A 26,496-nucleotide genomic window follows, 5' to 3' on the forward strand; every position below is an offset into this window, starting at 1 on the left:
TGATGGGCAAAGGACCACCAGAATTAAAACAATGTAAGTGCAGCAGCTCTACTGATTGTAAACCCCAAGGTTTTCAGCAGCCACAGAACATCCTGAGTGCAACAGGGCCCAGAAGAATCATCAAAGTCCAACTCCTAGCCCTGCACAAGACACCTCAAGAATCACACCATATGTCCAAGAGCACTGTCCAAGCATTTCTTGAGCTCTGCCAGGCTTTGTGCTGTGATCACTTCCCTGGGGAGCTGTTCCAGTGCCCAGTCACTCTCTAGGTGAAGATCCTGATATCCAACCTAAACCTCCCCTGCCACAGCTTCAGGCCATTCCCTTGGGTCCTGTCACTGTCACCACAGAAAGGACATCAGTGTCTGCCCCTCCTGCTCCCCCACGAGGAAGTTTTAGGCTGCAATGAGGTCTCCCCTCAGCCTCCTCTTTTCCAGGCTGAACAACACCCAAGACCTCAGCTGTCCCTCGTGCGGCCTCTCCTCACAGCTGCTCACCATCCTCATGGCCCTCCTTTAGACACTCTCACAACTTCATGTCTTTTTTATATTGTGGTGTCCAAAACTGCACCCAGGACTGGATGTGAGGCCACTCCAGTGCTGTGCTTTGAGAAAAATCTGCCCAGAGAGAGGCTTGAAACACTCTGCTCTGCAAAGCAATAAAGTATTTCTGCAGACAGATTTCAAAAGAGTAATATTTTGACCTCTACTGTTCAAAATTTCCCTTAAATGAAGAAAACAAAGCCATCAACACCAGCCAAAACCTGTAATCTTGATAGGCCATCTTGTGACCCTGTCCCCCTCTCCATCTCTGCAGATGGTTTGTTTAATGCTGCATTATGGAAAAGCTGACAATTTGAGCCACCTGCTGTGTACCAACATCCTGAAAGGAAAAAAGTTGGTCACCCCTCTACACAAAAGCTGGTGAGAATTTCATCAGTGAATTTAATGGAGCATGATCAGGTCTCCCCTTGGCAGGACCAAAGGTCAAGCTCTATTTTATCCAGAGTTAGTAACAAGTGAACAGAAAAGCAAATTTTCAGAGTGTGCAGTTCTTAAACAAAACACTAGCCTGAGCACACACATATGCGTGCAAAATTGCAGTCCTCCTGCTACTTTTGGATGATATATTTAGAAATCCTATTAGCTGGAGAGATCAACATTCTTATCTGAATTTCCAGGATGCTGTAACATGCAAAATTAGAGCAGCTCTCTTAAGTGGGTCAATTATCACTACTGCACTTACAGCAGCTTTTCCCCTCCCTCCCTGCAGCATCCGTGATGGGCATTTAGCACAAGGATTTAAACAGTCAGATGTTGAGTTGACACAAACCACAATGTAAAGTTCCCTTCCCCTTTTATATTTTCAGCATCTCAAAGGAACAAAGGAAATCACCCAAGTACAGAATCTCCACATTAAAATTGCAGGCTCCCAGCAGAAAGCCTCGATGATTCCAGAGCAGGGCACCCTGCAGGATAATTCCAGTCAGCAATCACACTCACTGTTCTCCTGCCACATCTGACTCAGGTTTATGCCTTTCCCCTCCAAGGGATGAGAGGAGAACCTGAGGGCCACTAATCATGTCCCCAGCCCTGTCCCCCAGGGTGCAGAGCCACACAACCAGTTTGAAAGGCTTCAGGTTATTATCTCCTCAAGAAGGAATTCTCTTTAAAATTAAAAACACTGCAAAGCACCAGACACAAGTGGAGCAATTCAAGCACCCAGCACCACTTCAGATGCTACAAAGGCATCCAGAGGAAACACAGGCTCTTCTGCAACACAGCTGGAGGCCAGGTGAGATATCTGAGAGGCTCCTTCTGCCCCACTGCTGCCCACCCATGAGCAGCCCTGGCAGTAAGGGGATGCAGCAGGGAAGAGGACAGAGCCACACAGTGGAATACATGATGTCAATGAGCACATGGAAAGGAAAATTTTACTTTCCCAGCAACTGGAAACACAAAACACGTGATTCTCTCAGCACCACACTTGCTGTACACATCCTTCTTTACAGGGAAAAAAATGTGTGAGGCAGCACTGCAAGTGAAAGATTATATGATTCTGCTTCATTCCATGGAAAAGCAGACTGGATATGATATGCAGGCTTCAGGTCATGAGCCCTGCTGTTGAAATTCAGCAGATCTAGCCCTGGCTGGAGGAGAGGGTGATGGGGAGAAATTAAGGTGCAGAAATTAAATTTCTATTGCTGTCCCTGGCTGCCCTCTTCCCTATTCTCCAGCATTTGCTCATGTGGTACTAAACAGGAATGATCTCAAAAGCCAAGCATTACTAAACACCTAACTCTTTGGAAATCTATGTAAATGACATGGGGCAACAACAGACACACCCTATTTAAGGCAGCAATTTTTCCTTAATAGATGAAGCTCTTCCAGCTAAAATCCATCTGCTAAAAACACAGCAATTTTAAGGCTTCATTTTGAAATTAAGTGAACAAGGGTTTTGCAAGCCTTCAAGTTCAAGCAAATGCTTCATTAGGAAACATTTCTCCACCAAGAATGTGGTCAAACACTGGAACAAGGTTCCTAGAGAGATGGTCAAAGCCCCCAGGCTGTCAGTGCTTAAGAAGCATTTGGAAAATGCCCTTAACAACATGGTATAACTTTTGGTCAGCCCTGAACTGGTCAAGCAGTTGGACAGTTCCAACTGAAAATATTCTATTTAACTTACTGTGAAGATCTTGGCATCTCTTTCCACACACTGAAATTAAGTAATTTGCCTCAGTAAATATTATAGGTATTTTAACCATGCAATTTAAAATCCATTTTTATTCTCATATGTCCTTGTCACACTCCACACTTGAACAAAACACATTTTCAATGCAAGACCAGTTAAGAAAAAAAAAAAGTAAAAGGTCAGTTACTAAAAAGAAAGTCCTTAACCAGAGAGAAATAGAAACTGGTTTTATTAACCTCCCTAACCACAGCTTTAAAATTTTCTTGATTAAAGCCTAATTTCAAAAGTTAACTTTTTAATCTGGAACACTAAGGCCTGCTGGCTCCAGGAAGTTTTAGTAGAGGTCAAAAGATTGCTGGAGATATAATTTTTCATTTCTAATAAAAAAGGAAGTCTTGCCCTTTTCCTTGCAAAGACAGACCTTGAAGGGTTAGTAGAGAAACAAAGATTGAATCCATCAAAGGTTCTCATGGCGAGGCTGTACAAAGCTTCCCCAGACCACATGGAGCTGACAGAGCTGCTGAAGCTTGCAGGGAATTAGCTGAACTCCTCTTGCAAAGACCAACATGGTAGAAAAGCCCAGGAGCTGCTGCCTGAGCAAGGATTAAAGAGACCAGTTCCTCATTGCATCACAGATTTTCTGGGTAACTCTGAATGTGTCACTTAGCCTCAGTTCTGCACCTGGAAATGAAGATAAATACTCGCAACTTCCCTTTCTGCGACATGAAAATAAACACATTAAAGCAGGAGACTTTCAAATAGCTTGGCAATAAAGTACAAGTACTGTAGACAGATAGGAAATAACAAAGTGCTGCCCCATTCAGCTGCCCAGCTTTTTCCCAAACCCTTCTTGCCTGCTGGGATCCGGCAATGCCTTCGTGATCCTCCCTCAAACAAAAGGGAGGTTCCCGGGGCACAGGAAGCCAGGGAGGAAAAGCTCCTTGTGCTTTCCCACCCAGCTCAAGTTTACATCTCAAAGACTTGTAGGCACCAAAGGTTCTCCTAAAAGCCTTCTGCTCCCCACACCCAAACTGAGGAGGTTATTTTTCTTATACATTTCTCAGAAATGTTCTTTTGCAAACAACTCAGGAGAGAGGCCTCACTTGGCTGCCTTGGTCTGACCCCAGGAGGATCCCACCTCTGTTCTCTGACAAAAAAATGCTACCAAAAACCCCCTGAATAATTCAACCTCAGTCTCAGAGGCTGCCCAGCCCAGAGCCCCCACCATTGAGACTGATCAGCTTTACTGGAGGGAGAAAAACCTGCCCTGAATTTACCTTTATTATATTTCCACAAGATAGCTAGTGAGGGAAATTTGCAGGGACTCTTCTCATGTGGAAAAGGTTTTATTTACTAGGCTCTGAAAAAACAGGATTTGGTTTACAACTAAAGGTGCATTTTTCAGTGAGCTTCAAAGGAAAAGAATAAATAAATAGTATAAAAAAGGTGTATGTGTGTGTGGGATAAAAGACACTTTCCATGCAAAATGCTGCTATGAAAGACCCCAGGTGGTAGCACTGGAAAACATTACACAAAGGAGTGGACAGTTGTGCAGTTTTTCTAACTGCTGTGTACAGTAACAGGATCACAAACAGAATGAAATGTTCCTTGATTAAAACAAACTGATGACTGATGTCCCAACCTGGAGAATGCTGGCCAGGCTGTCATTGTCCCTGAGTGAGCCTGGGGCAGGCACAGGTGACAGCTGAGCCCATAGGTCCCTCAGACACCCTGCCTGGCTCTTCCCAAATTCCCTCTCTCGGGAACGGTGGGACCAGCTAAAGTCCCTTTGTTTCCATTCTGACATGGGCAGGAGTGGAAAAGCTGTTCAAAACATCAGAGAGAAACAACTCTGGGCTGTTGCTATTCCAAGGAACAAATTAAAAGGCAGAGCCTGAAGTGCCCAGAGCGCTGGCAGTGCCAGACAAAGTCAGACGTCACTGGAAAGGCTCAGCATCACTCAGTCCCTGGGACAGGGACAACAGCTTCCATCACACCTGAGGGTCTAAAAACCACTGGCTCCTTCAGATGGACTTTTTGCATTATATCTTTACTTCTGACATTGATAATACAGACACATTCACACATTTTATACAGAGAATAATAAACTGAAGTTTTTATAGGCAACTCATCAGAAGGATGAAACACCTCCCAGATCCAGCTAATATTTTAGCAAGCTGTTTTCCCTGGAAAACATTAACACTGACAAGCAATAAAGGAAGGCAAATGAAAAACTATGGGGGTTTGTGTCACATAACCTAATAAAAACCATAAACTGATGCAAAATCAATTCACATCTCAACTAATACATACAAAACTTTGCAAAGGATTACAAATAAAAGCTGCTCTTCAGATTAATAAATTTTTATTTTCTCCTTAAGTTGTGGAACTATTTTTTCAGATCAAAAAAACTTGAGTTACCAGAATATTTTGCATTTTTGCATTAATGAAATAATACATAAGAACCAAGGAGAACATAATGTTTTCCTGTTTCAGGCTGAGGTTTATTCAGGCATAATTCAGACCGCACTAGCAGACCTGGCCAAAGTATTCTTCACATTTTCACAGAGGCTGGCTGGCGACATGTACATTATGAAAAAAAGAAGACTAAGCAGATAATCATGTCAGATAAATACATTCCACTCCCTCAAAGTGAACTTGCAGACACAATTACATTCTCTTTTCCCTCTCCAAATGCTTCCCACTCCTTTGGTTCTGCCACAAGAACACAACATTTCTTGTCACTTCAGTCCCATACTACATCTCCCCATACCTCCCCAGGCATTTTTGCTCCTTCTACCACACAACTTTTTCAGAAACTTGATGTCTCCCACTGCTAACACTGTTCTGTTCCCAGGTAACATCTCTTGCCTCCACAACTCCCAGGTCACTTGGATAACTCATTTGGGCCACCCAAAATTACTGAACTGTCCCTCAGTTTTGAGGATGCTGCTGCCCTTTGCTACTTCTTCCATGTCACCTCTTTCCTCTAAAATACTTCACCAATCTTTAGTTTTTAGCTTCCTTTTCTAAATTTCTCTCCCATTTCTTTGTTAGAATTCTGGAATGAACACAATACCAATGAACACTTTAACTCAGGAACGTGGCTGAGCAGAGTATTTAAATGTTGAAGTGTTAAAAATACTGCAATTCCCCTTTGTACAGAATTATTCAGTGTACTGCTCCCTTTTCCAAACCCTCCTCGTCACCTTCTCCAGAACAACAAAACCAATGCCAAGTTCATTACCCTGAATATGGATTTTAATTTTTGTTAAAGCACTTTGTCCCATGGCCATCCTCCCTACACCTGCTCTTGGCCCCTGTGCTCCAAAGGCCCTGGGAGCACACCTGCCTCCCATGGCCCAGGCCTGTAGAGCCAGATTGAAACTGGGAACAATTATAACATGCTGATAATGATCATCATAATTAATCTACAGAGCCTTGAACATATTCAAATTTCAAAGGTCAGCAATTTGCACCCGTGGCCCTCAGGTTTTCAAGTTTCTTCTGAAAGGAAAAGATACCAAAAAAGGAATTTGTATTTCAGTGTTGAGAGTCCATAATTTATTTTTTAAATTATGGACTTTATTTTTTAAACTACACTGGATTTTAAATAGTAATACAAAACAAAACAAACAAAAAAACCATAGCAGAACAGAGGCAGAAGTTGAATGAACTCCCTCTCCCAAAGTGACAAAGGTTAAACTCTTAATATCAATGACAAAATGAGGTTTATCTAATGGATTAAAAAAAAAAAAAAAAAAAAAAAAAGAAAAACCCTAAAAAAGTTGAGCTTTATGGACATGCGCAACAACCTTTGCATTCCCAGGCAGCACAGTATGTGTGCAAATGAGGGTGGATATTATTGATAGAGAAAGACAAAACTCATCTTGGCAGTTTTACTCATACTTTAGTCCTAGTATTTTATGTGAAGTGTCACACAGGACATTATCTCCATTTAACAAAGAAAGCTGGGAGATTCATTTAGGGATTTATTAAGTGTCAACCAGATCAGTACATCTTGCACATAAGTGAGATACATGCTGAAATACTTTGGAGAAGGTTAAAAAAGAAGTAAATTATTTTTGCTTTATTTGTTTGCTACGTTAGCTGCACTTGCTGCACAGATGGCTGAACATTGCAGTGCACCTACCTGCCTCTTACAGCCCTCACTTCTTCAAATGCTTTTTATCCCTATCAGTGGGGAAAAATGGATTTGGAAATTACAGCTGGGCTATCATTCAGAAGTATCAAATAACAACTGTAAAAAAATTACTTTGAACATGACATGAGCATAAATATAAGACAGAATCATAAAAGGGATCTTTGAGATAACTCATTTTCAACATCCCTGCTGTGGGCAGGGACACCTTCCAGCAGACCAGGTTGTTTAAGCCCCATCCAGCCTGGCCTTGAACAGTCCCAGGGATGGGGCAGCCACAGCTGCTCTGGGCAACCTGTGCCAAGCCCTCAGTTTCCTCACTGTAAAGAATTTTTTAATAGCTAATCTAATTCCACCCTCTTTCAGGCAGTTACCCGGAAGATACATTATCAAAATACTGGTAACACCTTAAAATCAACACTATCTTTATGGCAGTGATAGAGTGCTAATGTTCAAAGTTCACATGGAGACTTTACAGTAGGAAAAAAACAGTGTAATAGGCAAGCCTGCCTTTTAATTCCATTATTCCTGCGAAACTATATTTTTTTAAAACATGCAAATACAATTACCACAACACTACTACAAGATCAGAAAGTACTACTTTTAGAATACTGAATATATTTTCTGAAACCACAAAAAAAATCATCTCAGTCTTAAAAAGAACCCTAAACTGTTCAACTGCAAAAATATAGAATGAGAGCAGCAATCTATTAAAAGCATCAAATCAGAATACTGAAGATGTGAATATATTATTTTAAAGTAGAAAGAAACCAAACACAGAATTGTAGAATGATAAAATGAGAGAATGGTTTGGGGGTTGGAAGGAGCCTTAAAATACATCCAGTCCCAATACCCCTGCCATAGGGAGGGACACCTTTCACTAGACCAGGTTGCTCAGAGCCAGAGCAACAGAAGTGATTGTTTGATATTAAACTCTGAATTCCAGCAACTAAAATACAACATTAAAGAAATAAAAATATATAAAACAAGAAATAAAAATTTATAAAACAAATTAATTTGGACGGTCATCAGTATTTAAAGCTTATGTGGATTTTAATTAAGTTCCCCAAGACAAAAAAGGGATGGTAAAGCAGGGAGTATTCACTTGGAAATCTGTCCTGTGTGCACCTCCAGCCTGGTGTACAGGTTTGATTTCCTGTATGATTTTTGAGCAAATTTCAGAATTTATGAATTTTTTTTTTTCAAGAACTAAAACAGGAGTGATACTGTCCTTCCTGCAAGTATGAGAAGAAGGAAATCCAAGTATGTTGATCAAAAACCCACTGGAATTCTAATCTGTTCTTTGATGCTGACACTGCAGAAGTTTTGGGGATAACTGTCATTTACATTAAAAGAGAAAAACAAAATAAACAAACAAAAAAAAAAAAAGTCCACAAATAATAAACCCTAGCAAAGCACAGGGGAAGTGCAATTTTATACTTTAAGCAAATGTTGTGAAAGAAGAAATTCAGAGTTAATGATGAGAGGCAGAGGGACATTTGTAGCATTAAATACTAAGTATTGCACATTTAGACAGGGAACAAATTTACTTGAACCATGGGAAACACTCCCATTCACTTCCATGTATAAACCCAGCCACGACCAAGCTAGCTCTTGAACACTTACCTTTCCACATTCCGAAACAAGGTCTGACTGGGATAGTTGACTTGCTAAAAGTGAGTCTTCTATTTATTGATATTTTCTAACAGTGAAAGGATACGAGGAGTTCCCTCTGTCCTGCACACCAGGTAGAGACAGGCAGCGATGACGTGGGTCCTCTTTCTGCCCCGAGTCAGATGTTTGCTCACAGCCATCTTGAAAAAATTGAAGGCAGTATCCAGGCAGTGCTGATTGAGTTGGAGCTGGTTTCCCAAGTGGTGAATCTGACGCTTCCCTAGGAAAATTAACAAGGAAAACAATAGTTTAACAACTATGCTGTTAATGTGTTTTTAGGCTGGGGTCTTTTAGTGTTCGGGCGGTTTTTTAAGACAAAATAAAGGGGGCAGATTTTGGATTTCATCTCTTTGTGAAACACAATGACCTCTCAAGTTTCAGGAACTATTCAGGCTGAGCTCCTCAGGACAAAAAAAAAAAAAAAAAAAGGAAAAAAGCCTTGTTTTGGACTGCTAAAATTGAAACACATGCAATCAATGAACTCTGGAAAACCAAGCCACAAACATCAGTCCCACAGAGGATCCAAGCCATAGCCAAGACTTCTCAGACAAAAGATTACGCCCCTCTCCCTTAGCATCACTTGCCAATTAGCACTTGATTAGCTGCAGCTAAAAACCAGAGGTCATGGTGTGTTTGACACTGACGTGCAAACAGAGAAGACGTTTTTCTGCAGCTCTCCAAGAAGTGATGGAGTTTGCTGTTCCTCTGACCACAAATGAAGTCCACAAGGACAGAGCTCTGCTCCTGGCTTGCCCATGATCCCAGTGATGGGAGGCACCTCCTTCCTCCAAACACGTTCACACCCCAGCCTTCATTTGAGGCTTGTCTGCCAGACTACTTAGATCAGCCTGTGGCTTCAGGAAACAAATGTGCCTTCACCCTTAAATAAAACAATAAAAAGAAAAAAGTGTGTTTGGGATGATTCATGGCAGGAAGTGGTCCAGCTGCTGGGACAGATGCGGGAAGCAAGGTCCAGCCCGTCCCCACAGCCCCAGCTTCAGAAGGATGTGCTGAAAAGACAGCTTAAGAAAAAGATGGGGGAAGTCATGAGGAAAACTGAGCACTCGAGTTCCTCAGCATACGGGGTCAGACAGCACATCAAGGAAAATCCTTTCATTCAGTGTGCTGGGCAGATGTTTCCAGCACGTGTATTTACAGGAAACTCTCATCTGCTCCCTTCAGACATGTCAGGAGCAGCTTGTGGAGGGCACAAAGGTGCCTGCCATGCCCACCACTGCTCACAGGAAGCAATGGCACCCACAGAATGCTTCCCAGAACACCACCAGCTCCTGCACAAACCCATCTTAATTTAATGCAAATCCCTACACCATCATCATGGTAAAAAATCTGCACCTCTGAGCACCCCTTTGCCAAAGATGCTGGTTTTAACAAGAAGTGACTCCAGCCAGGCAGCTGGGGCCAGTGGGACTCCAGCCAAACAGGAGCTGCCACAAAGCAGCAGCTTCTCCTTCCTGCACACGTGGAAATTACTGCACTCACCACCAAGATATCCTTTAAGGCACATGGGTCAGCCAGGTGTAACATGTTTGGACAGTGAACTAAGAGCAGAGGAAGGATCCATCACCCCCCCAAGGGAGGTGTGGGCATGATAAGCTACTCAAGGGTAATCCAAAGCCCAGCAGGTGAGCAGATTTTCCACTGCCATCAGCAGGCCCTGGACTGGCACTCACCAGCCTCGAATACAAATACCACATCTTCCTAAAATTAAGGTTCTAACTAGCATCTGGTCTTTCCAGAACTTTATATGACACTACAGTTGGTATGCTGTTTCTTCTGTCCCTAAGAAAAAATCAGTTTATACTTATTTGGGGGGGAAAATAAATGTACTTGAGTACTAAAAACTCATTTTGCAGTGGCAGCAAACCAGCTTCCCTTCAAAAACAAAGAACACACTAAAAGAGGAAAAAAAGAATAACATAGAGGAAGATACTTGAAATTAATTTCTTTCATAAGCTATTTTCAGCACTGAGCTGCTCCCATCCTCAAGCTACCATTAATATTCTGAGTATTTAACCTTGTCCTAATTTCAAATGTTAAAATATAATTAATTCATCATAATCCATCCTAAGAAAACAGTATGCTTGTTTGAGTAATACATGCTCTTTTAGCTGAACTCTTCATCCACCATCAATATTTTAAAGTAGAATTACTTTAGGGGCAATTGTCTACTGAAAAAATACCAAAGAGATCTAAGAGAACGGTACTTGTCTACTTAGGAAATGTTACTGAATGCTTTACTCAGCCTTCTGCAGACCAGAGGAGGCTTTAATTCTGTGTGCTAGGACTCCCTCAAGCTGCCCTGTGGTATTATACCAGTCATACAGTCTGTGGAAAAACAAGACAACTGTTACACTGCTGCTTGTCTCCAAAATGAACAACTTAATTCGGGACAAGAATCATCCTAGAAATTATGTGTATCTTGATGACTAACTTGGTTTTGTCCTTATTTGTGAAAAGAGAGAAAGAAATGTACTGCTTCCAGCATCATCTAAGACAAACATTTACATTCTGCAACCAGTCTCCTATTTACCAAAGAAAGATCAAAAGCTTTGTTGTTTCCCCATCACCACCTCCGCCCCTTGAATTTAACATGACAACAAAATTCTATTTTTCTGGTATCTTATGTAAGACTAAGAAAAAAAAAAAAGCCGGAAAAGTTAGCATTAGCAACTGTGCTTCTAGATTTCTCCGCAGGAAACTTCAAGATACCCTTTACTCCTTCTGGTTCCTTCCCAGATTCAAGAATGCTCTTCACAGACTCCAAGAAAAGGCAGGTATCAGTGAGATGGCTGTGCAATACACAGCCAAGCCATTGTAGAGTGCCCTTACCCTAGTCAGATGACAACCAAATGTATGTCATTTTGTGACTTCCAACCTCTTCTGCCTAGCTGGCCAATCTGACATTTCCAGAGCTCAAAAATGTGCCTCCGTAACATTTTATTTAACTATAAATACAGTGATTTAATCTGTTGCTATCTGAAGAGCAGATGTTCATACATAGAGAAACTGGGCTGTAAGAAAACAACTGATCAAAGTAAACTCTCCATCCAATGCTCCAGTTACTGCTGACAAACAAGAAAAGAGTGCAAATACTCATTCATACTGGCAGTGCTCACCATGAGAAGTCCCCAGAAGTGAGCAGAGGCGGCCACAAGCCCTGCCAAGCACTGGGATGCTGCTCCCCCAGCACAGGGTCAGGGCAGGGAGGAGCAGCTGAGCAGCTGCAAGCTCCAGGGCTGGGGAGAGATGAGCAATTCCCTCCAGCAGATCTACAGCACTGCATTATGGCCATCAGCCTTGAGCATCCTCCCACTCCCACTGCTCCCTGCTAGCTGGGTGGCATTTTGGAACCTCGCAGTTGCTGTTTCCCTCCTGTCCCCGTCTTTGCTGTGACTGCCACCCTCACTGCGTGCTCCCAGTGAGCTGCAAGGATGCAAAGCCTGAGGATCTGAGGATCTCAGCCAAAGCAGTGGGAATATCCAACAACACAGTGCAGTTTATTAGCAATCTGCTCCACTCAGTGCTCACCTGATTCCATCACAGTGTTACAAACTCCAATTAAGTGAGATTCACCACTGGATGGAAAAGAACTGATACACCTTTAAACCCTATCATGATCTGGGTTATAGAACACTCACAACATCTTCCTAACTCTCTTATCCATTTTATCCTGCAGGACAGCTTTTAAAAAAGTTTCAACGTGACCCTGCTCTAAAAACCTGCAGCTACTATCTCAGTACAATAAAGGAGTATCATCACATGGAACAGCCAGAATTAATTATTGCATTTTTTTTCTGAATTGCTATGTAGAAGCACAAATCATAAGACAAAATATATAGGGGTAAAACAAGTCTCTTAGTAGATGCATCTTTTGTTAGTAACTTGCAATAAGCATTGTTTCTTTTGGGCCTTACAGGTTTCTGACAGATGCTGGGATTCTTTTTTTAAACAAGAAATAGCACCTTTGAGGTCAAAGCTTACACTTCATGCTGCCCTTGCAATTTAGTGATGGCAAGAAAATTGGTATCTAAGTACCTCTGGGAGAAGGGCAGGGAACAGTGTCTTTTTAAAAAGGCAGGACAAGCCCAACAGCAAGGTTTGAAAAATCCTCCCCTTTCCCTCACCAGTATAAAGCAATAAATTTCCTTCTACAGAGCAAAAGAACTAAAGTCTAGAAAGGACAGAAATTTTGCAATGCACAGAGCACACACCACGCAATTCCCATTTATTTCTCAAAGGCTCATCATGCCATCGGGCAGAGGGGGACGCAGGGGGGAAGTGAGAGAAAGAGAGAAGTTTGCACTGCTGTAATCAACACACAAAATCAAGTTCCCAGGCTACCAAGTAGTAAAGTTTATCACGCTACTGAATCTGCAGCAAAAAACAAAAGGCTCTTTTCAGCTTTTAGTTCCAAGCCTACAGAAAAAAAAAAAAAAAGTGTTTCTACCCATCTACTCCCAGCATGCTGAAAGAAACACCATCATCTTCTCATCCCATGCCAACCTCAATGCTTTGAACTGGCACAGCAGACCTGAAGTGACAAGTTCACATAGAACCACAGAACACTACTATCCTTTTATTTCAGATAATTTCCATGCTTTTGACAGAGGAAACGGTGGTTATTACAAAACAAAATGTGTAGGCCAGAAATCACTGTCAAAAAAAATAGATTTGCAGAATATCTTGGTTCTATTAAATGCTTACACAAGAGACAGCTGAAAGCAAAACTGCAGCTTAAGTTATAATAGAAGCAAAGTAGAAAAAGAGGGAAAATCAGACATCTCCTTTACAATCAATTTTCCTTCTTTTATGATCTCGTTACTACAGAAACATCTTGTTCTGTTCCCCTATGGAAGAGGAATCATACCTTTTTTGGACCCCTTAAAAGTCAGTAATGTCAAGCAGCTACAGCTCTACATTACTCTTATCTGGCTCCTACCTGCTCATCTGCAGCCTTCCCTTCAGTCTGACAGAGGCTGTGACACTGCTATTTCATATATTTGTCAGGATGAATCATAAGTTTCTAGGGAAATAACAGGCAGTACAAAGCCAGAGCCTAAATGAATTGTTATTACGATACTAAAGTGCATCATCAAAATCCAGGAGGCATATGGATTTTCCCCCCTTTCTGCAATTTGCTCAAGGCACCCTGAAAACAAGTGCCACCTGAAGCAGGGAACAGAGACATGTTAACAGCACTAATCCTTCTTTTGCAAAAAGGATTGTTATGGTAACAAACACTAGATTCTATTAAAAGAAACAGTTTGGATGGTTTGCACTCGGATATGCATTTCCAGCATTTGAATTGCTTTACCCACTGAATTTTATGTGCAGATTTTGTTCTGCATTTGGGTTTTCGTTCCTTTTCTTTCTTTGAAAAGGCTGCCCAAAAGAACTCCAAAAACAGGGGGAAAAGAGCAGTTTTTATGTGTGAGCATCCCTGCATGCTTTGTCACACGTTTCAATTTCAGCAATTCCCGGCTCAAAGCCTGAATGAATTTCCTGCTCTTTGCTCTATGCCAGGCTTCTATGTTATTTGTATTACAAATCAGTAAAACAAACAAACAAAGGCACAAAAGGGGCAGATCAGTGGGGCTACACTCATGAAGGCTGGTCCCAGCAGCCTAATCAAGGGGAGAGTCCTGTGATCAAAGACAAGAACACATTTGAAGGGAGGGAAGTGAGGCTGCAGGGCTCACACTGAGCATTTCCAGCCACACGCAATACTGGGAGCAGGGAACAGCTCCATCCCTGTGAGGCTGTAAGGAAAAAGGCCAATGAGCAGTAAAAGTAGCAGCACAGCAGGACACTGCAGCAGTGCTGAGCCAGCACAATAACAAGTTTAATTTTATCAAGGTTAGCTAAGAGTTATTCCCAGTAACACCTAATTGCCCATGAGCAAAGTGATGACCACGCTGGCCTTGCGCCCATGCTCTGCCTGGCTCCAAATCCTTATCCTGCCATCTGCTTGTGGGTGCACCCCACATCCCAAACCCAGTTCTTCCACACAAGTGCTCCCCAGTTCCTCCGTGGATGTGTCAGTGCCCAGGCTGAGCACCCTGGGGCCCGGGAACACTTGGCCCTGCTCCGATGGATGCATCCCAGTGCCCGTGTCACCTGGCAGAGCTGCTCCAGGGGCTGCCCAAGGGTACACTCTGTTCTCTTATCTCAGCAGAATAAAACAGCTCCTGGCCCTTTCCCTGGGATATTTCACCAACTGTGCCAGCAAAATTGTTTGTAGCAATGAACAGAAAACCAAACCAGTAAACTGACCTGTGTTATAAAAACAACCTTGTGAAATAAAAAAAGACTTAATCCAGACCTGTTTACTGAAGGATTGATGCCTCCTCTTTATCTCTGTATGGCCAGACCCAGACTAGCTGAGTGCAGAGACCTGTATTCAATTTCTCTGCCTGCTGACAACAATCCAACCCATCCATTTTGCCTCCCAAGAGAGCTCCCCATCTACCAGGTGCAGGTCCCTTCTGTCCTGGTAAAGCCCTTCCAGAGCACCTCAAAGGCTCATTCACTCACTCAGCTAAAGAGAACAACCGTGCCTCTTTAAGATTAATGTCTTAAAAATTCAGATGGTGGTCACTGCTGCAACCACTTTTTAAATATTTGATACTAAGCTACTTTTCTTTCATCTAGAAAATTTGCTGTTAACATCTCTTCTCAGCACTTGCCTGTACTTCTTTAAGTATTAATCCCTCAAAATTGGCCCTTGTGTTCCATTAATGCCAAAACAGGCCTGCAAAGCACCCACATAACTTCTCCCACCCCTCCTACTCAAGCACATTTTCTATTCTCTGATCCTATGATACCACTCCCTCTTTGCATATACAGCAACTGTCCATTTGAATTAATTTGTTTTAACCACTCTGAAAAATCTGGCATCACAAGTGGTTCCTCTGTTTTTCTGCATGCAGTTCCTGGAATTCTGCTTCCCTCACAGGTGGCATTTCTCCTGCTGCCATTTCATTCCCATTATCCATCTATAACTGCTACCCACGCTTCAACTACAGACTAGAAGCCACACAGCTGATGCAGGGGCTGCATTTAACCTATTGCTAATCTTGCCCATCATCCTCCAGACAGCAGCTTGCTCATTTCTTAACCCTGCTTAATTATTCTTTTCAGCACAGCTCAAGAACTGCTTGCTCATAAAGTCCTTACTGAACTTCATTTATGGTGTCATGTTGGGAAACCACAGTCAATGCTGACATTAAAAGAAAACAAAAGCAAGAAAACCCCAACAAAGCCCTTATCTGTTGATTCACCAGCACTGAAGGAATTGGATCACAACTGTTTTAAGTGAAGCTGAAGTTCCTGCAGACAGCGTTCCCACCTCCAATGTGACATTTACACGGCCACACACTGATACAGATGAGGGAATCTGCTGTGCTGAAAATCAACCCAAACAACCAAAAAAGCTGAATTTCCATTTGGACCAGCTCCCTCATGTAACTCAACGAGCAGCCTCACAAGCCCTGACGGCGGCAGAATGTGGCAGGGGCGAGGAGAAATCCTGTCAGCAGCCACACACACGTGGATCAACTTAAAGAAATGTGAGACTGAAGCCTAAATGGGTCAAAGAGAAAAGTACACACTATCCCTATGCTTCCTCCTGCTTCCCTGCTACTGCTGCCAGCCCTCCCCGCTCCTCCTGTGCAAGGCAGCTTGCACAAAACTCTGATTACCACAGTTTAAACAAATGCTATCGTGCTCATTAGTTATTTGTCTATTAGCATTTCAGATTCATTTTGGAAGAAAGCAAATATGGGCTTTTTTTATATCCAAAAGTTTAGCTAACTGAACTTTTTTTACTCACAGAAGATTTGCAGCTGTTTCAAAGTCGAAACAGCTGGAAAGCTGCACTACTGGCAAGAACTGTGAGCACATGTATGATTAATGTAGCATAACCCTTACCTGTCTCACATTAAGGGAATTGGAAGGAAAAAATCAAAATACCAAGAACTTTTAGACAGTGGTAGCTTTTGGACATGCAAGATTTGCTTCTGAAAGCACCACTAGCTAGGCCTTGCTTTAATCTTCCTCTGAATTATTTGGACAATGATTTTTTTTTAAGTTACATTTTAAAGGACAGTTATTCTTAGAGATTTTTCTATATGTGTATACATGTAAATCTTTTCCCTTCCACTTATCAGTTACCAGTTGTTACTCTTGTCACAACAAGAAATTGAACATTTCTGCTGTCACATAGCATTACTGCTGATCCAAGCACTACCTTCAAAATCATTTTTACATCACTACAAAAAAAAAAAAAGAAGAAAAATATTAGCTCATGACATAATCTGACAGTTTTAAAAAAATCATTTTCAAAAGTTTTAAAAACCTGCATTTTGAGAATGATAGAACCTATTTCATACTTTTACAACATAAAAAACATTTAACTAACAAAAAACTATCATCAATCTACCCAGCTAGAAAAATTCATGAATACAGCACAATATAGGAGAAAAATCCCAAAAGTTATCAAAACCTTTAAAACAAAACCAAAATGAAGAGCGAACACAAAGGGCTCCATTGCTGCAGTGGAAAACTTTGCAGAGGCGAGCAGCATATAAATCAGGGCAGCGTTATCTGCTCGCTGACAGGCAGCTCTCCTGCCTTCCCCGCAGAGGGAAAGCTGACAGGAGCCATTCCTCAGCCCTGCCAATGCCACGGAGCCCACAGGAGCCCCGCGAGGCACAGAGCAGCCTCGTGGACCAGGAGGATGCAGGGGCTGATGGCATCCCTGCCACAACTGCCACTGAGACCAAGGGACAGGGACAGGAGCAGGAGTAATTGAGTTACCACAGCTGAACAATTACCACTTCCCAGCTGCACTGCAGCAGCCATTAGATAAGGTCACACATACTAAGATTGTTTAAAAAAAAACAACAAAACCAACCTTCCTGTTTAATCCATATTCCCTGCTATAAAAGCCAGTCCAGCCTTTCCCTTTTCCTGTCAAGGGGCCCCTGTATATCCCTGTGAACCTTCCCTGCTTTCCTTGTCCACCTTTAACACTCACCTTTTATAACATGTCTGAGAATTTACTTGTCCTCAGACACATGCAGAACAATTTTCCTCTCCTAGAGTTCAGCCCTGCTCCTCTGCACACCGGTTGTTCTGTCAAAACACAACTGTCAGTGCTAAGTTATTTCCACTCTCCATCATCCAACTGTGCAGGCAGGAAGGACCATACAGACAGGCACTAATACCCACTCTGCTCTCAGCCTCTGCTTAGGGTTGCTGCTGCTTCCTCAGGACCGAAAAAGGCCTGAGAGCCCAAAGCTACTTTCAGGCTCTGATTTCCATTGTGGGGTTTGTTTTTTGGGCTTTGAGGCTTTCTTTCCTTCCTCTTCCCCCTGTAATTCCACATACACATCCAACAAAGGACACTCTCTCCACATCCAGACCCTACTCAGGTGGCAGTCAAAGAAGATGACACAGTCATTTCCAAAGTAAAAATGTCATAAATATCAACTAATTGTCAAATTTCTTAAATCATCAAAACAGATGGAAATACAATGAGAAGGCATCAAGGTAAAAGGATGCAGAGAGAAGTAGTTGAGAGGGTGAAGAAAAAGAGGGAGTTATTAAAGATATCAAAGGGATAAGAGATAAAACATGATCTAAAAATGGAAGCAGAAACAGAGAACTGAAATCAAGCAGGGAAAGGCACAGAGCTGTTACAAAAGCAAGAAAGACTGTATTAGGTTAATGCTTATTTAAGGCATTTTGATATGAAGCTGACGAGTGGTCAAATACTTATTCCTTTATACAGAAGGGATAAGAAACCTAGCAGTGAGGTAAGACAGCATCAATCTTTATCCAGGCTGCAGCTGAAGAATTAAATTCTGCCCTTAGCTTGTCGCTGGCAGCTGAGTCCATCAGCTCCAGCATTCATGCAAGCAGAGTGATTGTGCAGGGGCTGCTCTCCCCCAGCACCACAAACGGCCCATTTAGATCAAAGCTACAGCTGCCCTTGGTAATTGCACCTCTGTCCTGCCCAGAGATGACAGAAGACATTATGGATAGGGCTTCAGCCTCTATTTTGCATTTCCTTCCCTTTTAAACTAAGCATAACTGAAGGTTGCCACACATCTCAGCTAAACCATGTAGTGAATCAGTGATGCCATTTATCAAGTCAGTCTCTTGTGGCACCTACTTCAGCCTGGAGTTGGAAAGAGATTTATGTTCAAAGACAGAATGCACATATTTCAGCAACAGCCTTGTATTTCTTTAAACAATAACATTTGTATAAGTGAGATGTACAGACTGTTTCAGTAAGGAATTAAAACTACAATGCCATTTACATATTTCTAGTGAGCCAACATGGCTCTCTTAGAAAGTATTTGGCATAATAATATTTACTTGTATGTTTGTGATGCCTTCCATTTATATGAGGCTAAAATTTATGTATGGGATGTCATATATCAAAACTGTTTGGGATGAGGAAATTCTCACCAGACTTTGGCCTTCTTCTCTGGAGGAGCCCTGATCACCCTAGAATAAAAGATTGAGAGCATGGCTGGGAAATAGAGGGTGGATGTTTAAAGACCCAGAGATTGAACTCAGAACCTTCATCTAATTATCAGACATGATTTATCAAGAGAAAAGCAGAAGATCACCAGATCTCTGGAAGATGAGGGAAGTTTAAGCCATAAATAGATATAAGCATGAGTTCATGCTTAAGGGCTAATAACATGAAATTAAAGGAAAATATAAGCACTATGTTAACAGGACCTTACAACAAAACTCACTGGACTTCATAATAGTTTCCCAAGGGAACTGGTGGAAACTCCCAGTGCTTGGAACATATGAATCCAGACGGGCAAAACACAAGAAAAAATCATTATATGGTATGATGCTATATAAGAGAAGTGGGCTAAGATGATTTACTAGGTTAAAGGAAATTCTTATGCTTTTGCAAAACTGTAACCTTCAGAGAGAGACTGCTTTGCATGACAGAATTATTCTGTATTCTGAATGGTCAGAACAAGGGAAGAAATCCCTCCACCCTTTCCTCCCCAAGTGGTCACCACTGCTGACTCTACATCAGCCTTGAGCCTGCTCAGTTTGACCCAGAACAGCACAGAGCCACTGTCAGTCACACAGAACAGCCTGACCTGGACTGCAAAGATCCACCTACTCAAGTTTCTGCCTCTTAAATTCTTTTTCCAGTCACCATTTCATTCTAGTTTTCCTAAATTAAATATTTATTAAGTATTAAATGGCATTCATTATTTATTAAATATTGTATTAACAGCACATGCCACCAAAAGAACCCCAAAAATCTCAACATTTGCTCATGCAACAAAATCTGAGAAATTTTCTCCATAACCAAATCTTCAGATACCAACTTCCTTTGCTCTTCTAGATGATCTGCTTATCTCCTGTGTGCCAGTCCTTAGTAGTTAAAGAAAATTTTAAGTAAGCACAATTACAGTTTTCTGTTCTTTATGTGCTGGACCTCAAAGATCAATTTCAAAAGGGCTTTTTCTGTGCAGCCTGACTCCAAGATAGGATGTGAGATCATCCATTAAACATACATATCCAAGACTAGATGCATTATTAATTCCTTTTCCTCTAGGTAATATGGTATGGTGAAAAATAGCTACCAGAGAACATACTGACTACTAAAGACTTAAACAGAAATCAGTGGATTTATGTGATGATTGCTATGTAGCATCCTAACAGATCTCATTAAAGGAGACATGGATTCTTTTCCCCTGATACTGCCACTGCTCCTACAGGATGCTCAGCACAAGAAAGAGTATTGATGCAGCAAACCCCCAAAATAGTTCTGAGACCAGCTGAGACAATGAATCTGAATTTAATATTGCCCGGGTCTGACTACAGGCAGGTCTAAATTTCACAGCATTTTCTGATTGGTGACAGTGGTTAGAAGTTTTTTTTTTTAAATAAGCTGACTATAAAACACAACCTGCCTCAGTGTTTCAATCAGGCAGGTGCTGTGAACACCAAAATGAGCTTTTTCTTTGACTCTGTGCAGCTGTAATCAAAGAAGCTGCCCTAAGGAATCGCTTAACATCAGCATCATCTTGTACCTAACTAACATATTGCTTCAATACAGTCCACAGAGTAAATTCTATTTACTGACCTATTTCAAGATCCACAAAAATAAACAAACACTTCAATCAGCTGCCTGCCTCAGACCTGTTTATGCTACAAGCAGTTCCTCACTGAAGGCCTCAGAAGTTCTATTGCTACATTAATCAGCCTCAAGGACCGTGTTCTCCCTCTGCAAAACAATTATAATCTGGCCCTTCCTACCTTTTGTATTTTACTGGAGTGTTATGAAAAGCAGACAGGCTGATGAAATTCTGCCTAGCTTTGTGCAAGACAACCTTACATCCAGGTATCCTTGTCCCTGGCAGCTACAACAGCAACAGGACACAGCCAAATTCACATTTTCCTATGGTCAAATGCCTACTGCACTGTCCTACAACAAGAAGCAGAGGTGCTGCTTTGTTTAACCCAGCTTTAATTATCTTGAGCACTCAGCTCCCACTGAAAGCCATGCCCCCATGCACGGGAAGCTGAACTTGGCACAACCAAACATTTCTGAGGGCCTCAAATCAACTGTGGTTTTACCCTCTAGAAACAGTGCCTGTACTCATTTTGAAATCAGTACTCTCAAACTTTAACAACATCTTCTTGCAAGTGGCTGTTGTTATATCATCTCCCTTTCAGACTTTCTGCAGACTGAATCAGGAATGGATATGGGACACAAGGATCCTTCTTGGCTTAACAGGGAGCAAGTGCTCCTGGAGGAGATGGAAAACCACACACAATCCCCTGTGCTGAGCCATGGAGGCAGGTGACAGCCCCTGACTTCTGCTGCAAAATGCAGAGGAGACAATTCATTTCAAATGTACTTTTTAAAGAACTTGATTTTCATTTCCATGTGGCTGGTACATTCCCTTATGCTTCCCTTTTCTTCTGCTGAAGTTTTCTTAGGATATTGAATTTGGTATGCAATATTCAGTGTCACAGTAATCCCACAACTTGACTTTGCTGGCATGACAAATCAGTGTTTTTCAGAAATCCAAAACAACCTCAAAGCTTTTTTCCCTCTATGTCAAAGACCTTGATCAACATCAAGTTTCCTCTTCTTCTTACAGCTGGAAGCAAACACTGCAATGATCTCAGAATAAAATTTATCGTACATGTCAGATCAAAAGGCAAAGAGCAATGTTGGGGGTAACAAACTACCCACACATGCAGTAGGAAAACTGTGTACCTGACGGCAAAAAGAGCATCTGAGCACAGCTGTAATCCTGCAAAATGAACATTTTTTCTATTCCCAGTTCCCCCAGATCTATAGCAGGATGCAAACTACCCTTGAGGAGACCATGTGCCATCAATGCATGGTGGACTCACCATGGACAGAGAACACAAAGAGACAGAAGTGTGTTTATAATCCACAGGGTGTCTAACAACTTTATTTTGACCAAAGCTTCAGATAGATACCCCTTTGCTCTCTAGAAAGAAGCTGGCAGCAAGCAAGAGTTAACTTTTAGTGTAGGGCCAGCTGGAACAACACAGACCACTCAGACAACAAACGTCACCTCACAAGCACCCTGGATTTGTTCCAAAAATCACTTGAAAAGTGGTATTCTTTCTTGACACACTCAAGAACTGATTCAGCTTGCACCAGAAGCAGTATTTTTTTTTTCTAGTGCTTGTCAGGAACCATAGTTTCTAAATCTACTTTGAGATGCCTTTGAATAGTCTCAAGATACACATTTTCCCACAGTATCACTAAGCAACCTTGTAAATTATTTTCCTCGTATTTAATTTTAAAAACAAGACTTCATGTAGCTAAATATGTCAGATTATTTCCCCACCTCCTACCTTCTAAAAAGAAGAAACCTTTAGATATAGAAATTTTTTTTTAAGGTGGAAAGGGACTGCATTTGCAAAGCTAGTCACCCATATTAGCACTGCTGTGAAATCACAAGATTTCTGCTGACATTCAATAACTTTATTTCTAACTATTTTCCCTGAGCTTTCACAATGAGGGAGCAAGCAAACAAAACACCTGCTTGGATTTGGCAAGTTGCATGGGGTTCAGGATAATAAGGCAACCCCTCTAAAATCTCCTAATTTATAGATGCTGATTTGCTGACAATAAGAGGACAGCTTCATCCTCACCTTTGAAAATGAGGATGAATTTGGATTAGCAAATTGTGAGGATTCATCTCACATTTAAAATGGAGGCTGGTAATTAGAGAGGAGTGAATGATAAATTAAGAGCTATTAGTGATTTACTGCATTTTCATATAAAGTCTGTTTTCCTCTCTTCACTCCACAGCAAATGTAGGGTAAAAAGCAGGAGAGGACACACAAAAACCTCAGCCTGAAGACTAGATTCAACTGGACCACCTAGGCCTGTACTTTTCATCATTTTATTTTTTGTAAGAGTACTTTCCCTATCCTTCTTGGATTAGAAGAAATCTAATTTTTTCTTTCATAACAAATCAGGTAAAATAGCAGAGGATGAAGCTGCTGGGGACAACTGAAAGGGGAAATCCAACAACCCCCCATATATCCCACCACCACCCCTTGCACCAGCTCCCAGTGCTCTGAAGATTTTGTGCTGAGACACAACCCAAGGAAAAAGACAAACACTCTATTTTCTACAGGCATCAGCCAGAGCAAGCAAGAGAAGTGAGACAAGCCTTGGCAAGAAGGGCAGCCACGAGCCCTGAGCGAAGCTCATCAGTAACACACAGCTTCTATGCTTTGTCTAAGGTTACAGGAACATCATGGGATCACACAATGGCTTGGGCTGGAAGGGACCTTAAGGAAAATCAAGCTCCAACCCACGGGCAGGGACACCAGACCAGGTTGCTCCAAGCTCCATCCAACCTGGCCCTGAACACTTCCAGGGGTGGGGCAGCCACGACTTCTCCAAGCAGCATCAGCCACTGTCTCATCACTCTAAAATGGAAGATTTTCTTCCTAAAATCTAATCCAAACCTAACCTCCCTCAGCTTAAAGCCATTCCCTCTTGTCCTGTCACTACATGCCATGAGCACAGACATCCATCTCCTGATCTAATTTACAAATTGTCTTTTCTCATGTAAAACTATTTCTGTGCATCTGAGCTTGCACACATATGCACATGTGCCCAATAAAAGCAGGAATGCATCAACTGGCTCTGTCAAACTCTGGAAAGAAGTACCAAGATGACTTTTAAGGATGATCACCCATGCTTCAGCACCTGTGCAAACCCATCAGAGTGTGGCTGGAAACTGCAATATTTATGTTTCCCTTTTAGACAAAATAATGTGATGCTTTCTAAAAAGGAAGAAAATTGAAAGTGGCTTTGTCTTACACATCAATTTTGTAAGGACAGGAAACAAAAAAGCAATCTCAGGTTCCTTAGGTCTATATTGTTACCAAAAAAGCCCTCAAGCCTCAGACCAGACCTAATGACCAGTGTCTGCAGAGCAACCCATTCTCAGAAATTCATCCTAAGTGGATGGACTACAAAACAAAGTAGCAAATTCATGATTCCTACTGTAAAAATGGACAGAGTGCTTTCCCTGACTACTGATTTATAAGAGCAATCTAGAAGCACATCTAATATAAATATATATATAATATCAAGATACAATGGAAACACTAATCAATACTTTCTCTCTAAGGAATGACAGCCATACAGGAGAAGGTGTGGGTGTAATTCCTGTACATCCTAAATGATTCCACAAACCCAGAAACTCAGAAACTGGAACTGTGACCCTAATCTGCTTTCTTAATATTATGCATTTCATAACATATTACCCAAAAGTACAAATAATCAACTGAATGACATTAGGGCACATAAAGGAAGAGTTTACAGTTTTCTTCTAAAAATGCCATTTCTAATTGATTTTATTAAAAATGCATTTATATGCTCGTTCACATAATGTAACTTCTTAGGGAGTCACACATTTGAATATAATTAGCCACTTGGTTTGTGGCATTCAGTGCTAATGACCCTTCTTTGAAGAAAGATCCACGTTTGATTTTTCTATTGTTCAAACTTAAGAGAAGCCTCTTTGGGTTGAAAAGGCAGGAATCCTCTAAGCAATCCACCTAAGCAATCAATGGCCTTTCCAATTAATTTTCACTGTGTTTGTTTGGGACAGCTTTGTTGTAACAGCATGAAGGCTTTAAATCTTGGTGATTAAAGCCATCTTCTAGCTACATACTTGGTGTCCCAAGCAGTAATGCCAAGCAAATACAGCTCCTGCCGACAGGACAGGTTTACCAGCATGGATCAAAACCAGGCTTAAGTATGCTAAACCCAGCCTGACACACTGGAGCCTGGGCTTGAGGAGACCTTCTCTCTGTTTTTTAAGTGTCATTTGCTGATAATGTCTCTTAGAAAACAAAGTTAAAAGAAAAATCACTGTGTAGGAAAATAATTTCACTCATTTTTCAAGTGTTACATTCTTAATGTAGGAAATTACATCTAAAATTACAGCAATAATAATGCCTTCAGGAGGGGTATGCATTTGAGAATTCTTCCCCCCTCCTGCAATTACTTAAACTTCTTTCATTTCTATCTACATGTTTAGCACTACTTAGGTTTAGTCTAAGTAGTACAGCCTAGTACTTAGCTGTTTTTATTTTCCGAAATGATTCAATTATTTGAGTACAAAGAGGGGGAAAACATCTTCATCTAAAGGAAGAGTTAGCAACTTTAAACTCCTGATTTCCCATTCCACATTTAACCATAAACAACCAGTTCTGCAAAGCCTTAGGAAAAAAGCAACTTTCTTTACAACTCTTAATTACCTTGCAACTGCTGAGGGGGAAAAATGACTACATTTTATATGTATGTTGCAAAGTTTTTTTCTAAATAAGAGAAAAAGCGTTACATTTACTGAAGACATTGAAAAGAAATGGTGCATTAGGAGCCTGGATTTATTTTTTTTAAAGAGAGTCTTTCCACAGCAGACTGGAGTTCTTCCCTTCCAAATTCACCAGGTTAAATTACATCTCATTCATTAAAAAGATTATATCCAGCTTATGAAGAGACTTTTCAGCATTTCACTTTTCCTAAAACACTCAATATTTGCATATTACACTCCTTCATTCCTCACTGCAAGCCTTCATAATCTCAGCACCCAAGAAGGAATCACACTGGCTACAGCCCAGACATGGCCCCACACAGCCAGCACCCAACCTCCTAAATTATCCCACAAAACATTTTTACATCAAACATGGTCATAAACCATGTGAGAGAAAATTCTGCTCTGAGCAGCTCTCACAAGAGCAAACCCAAAATTTTCAGAAAAGGCTCTACTTTAAAGACATGGTTAAAGAAAGAAATTCTCTTTCTCACCACTCCTCCCATGAAATTACACTTGAGTAAGTATGGCAATGGTAGAATTGAAACTTATTTTCCAGGCATGTTTTGAGCAGTGTGTAACAGCACCATCTGGTGATTGAGGCTGTACAGGATTTTGTAAACATCCACTAAGTTAAGGCATAATCATCAGCACAGAAGAACAGCTTTTAAGTCTGGTTGGGTATAATTTGGCTTTTTTTCCATTAAAAATACATGCAATTTTTACCAGCAAATGATACAATTTTGTGATTCTGTTGAAAAATTAATCAAACTCCTCAGACCTAACATCAGCTGACTTCTGATGGTAAGTAAAGAAAACTACTGGCATAGAAACACTCAGTTTAGGAAAATACAGTAATTGGTTCAAATGTTTGAACATATTAGGTTAACCAAATGATTGTTTAAAGGTTTGCTTTGTAGTTCAGACAGATAGAAAAGCCGCCCCAGAACCAGAAACAGTCAAGCCTGGGTTAATAAAACATTTGAAAAATATTAAACTGGATGTCATGTATGCTGTATTTTCTAAACTGATTAATATATAAATAGATTTGCATCTTGGTCCTAAAAT

At 41.2% G+C, this 26,496-nt stretch overlaps 1 protein-coding gene across 1 annotated transcript in view; it reads right to left on the bottom strand.

The window, feature by feature from the left end:
* Positions 1–26,496, bottom strand: part of BRF1 (BRF1 RNA polymerase III transcription initiation factor subunit) — a 173,219-nt gene that overhangs the window by 121,823 nt on the left and 24,900 nt on the right. Inside the window, exon 3 of the mRNA XM_059474805.1 lies at positions 8,574–8,747. Within this exon, the coding sequence (XP_059330788.1) occupies positions 8,574–8,747 (174 nt within the window). The remainder of the gene's footprint in view (positions 1–8,573; positions 8,748–26,496) is intronic.

The sequence above is a fragment of the Ammospiza nelsoni genome, chromosome 6, assembly GCF_027579445.1.
Source record: "Ammospiza nelsoni isolate bAmmNel1 chromosome 6, bAmmNel1.pri, whole genome shotgun sequence".
Lineage (NCBI taxonomy): Eukaryota > Metazoa > Chordata > Aves > Passeriformes > Passerellidae > Ammospiza > Ammospiza nelsoni.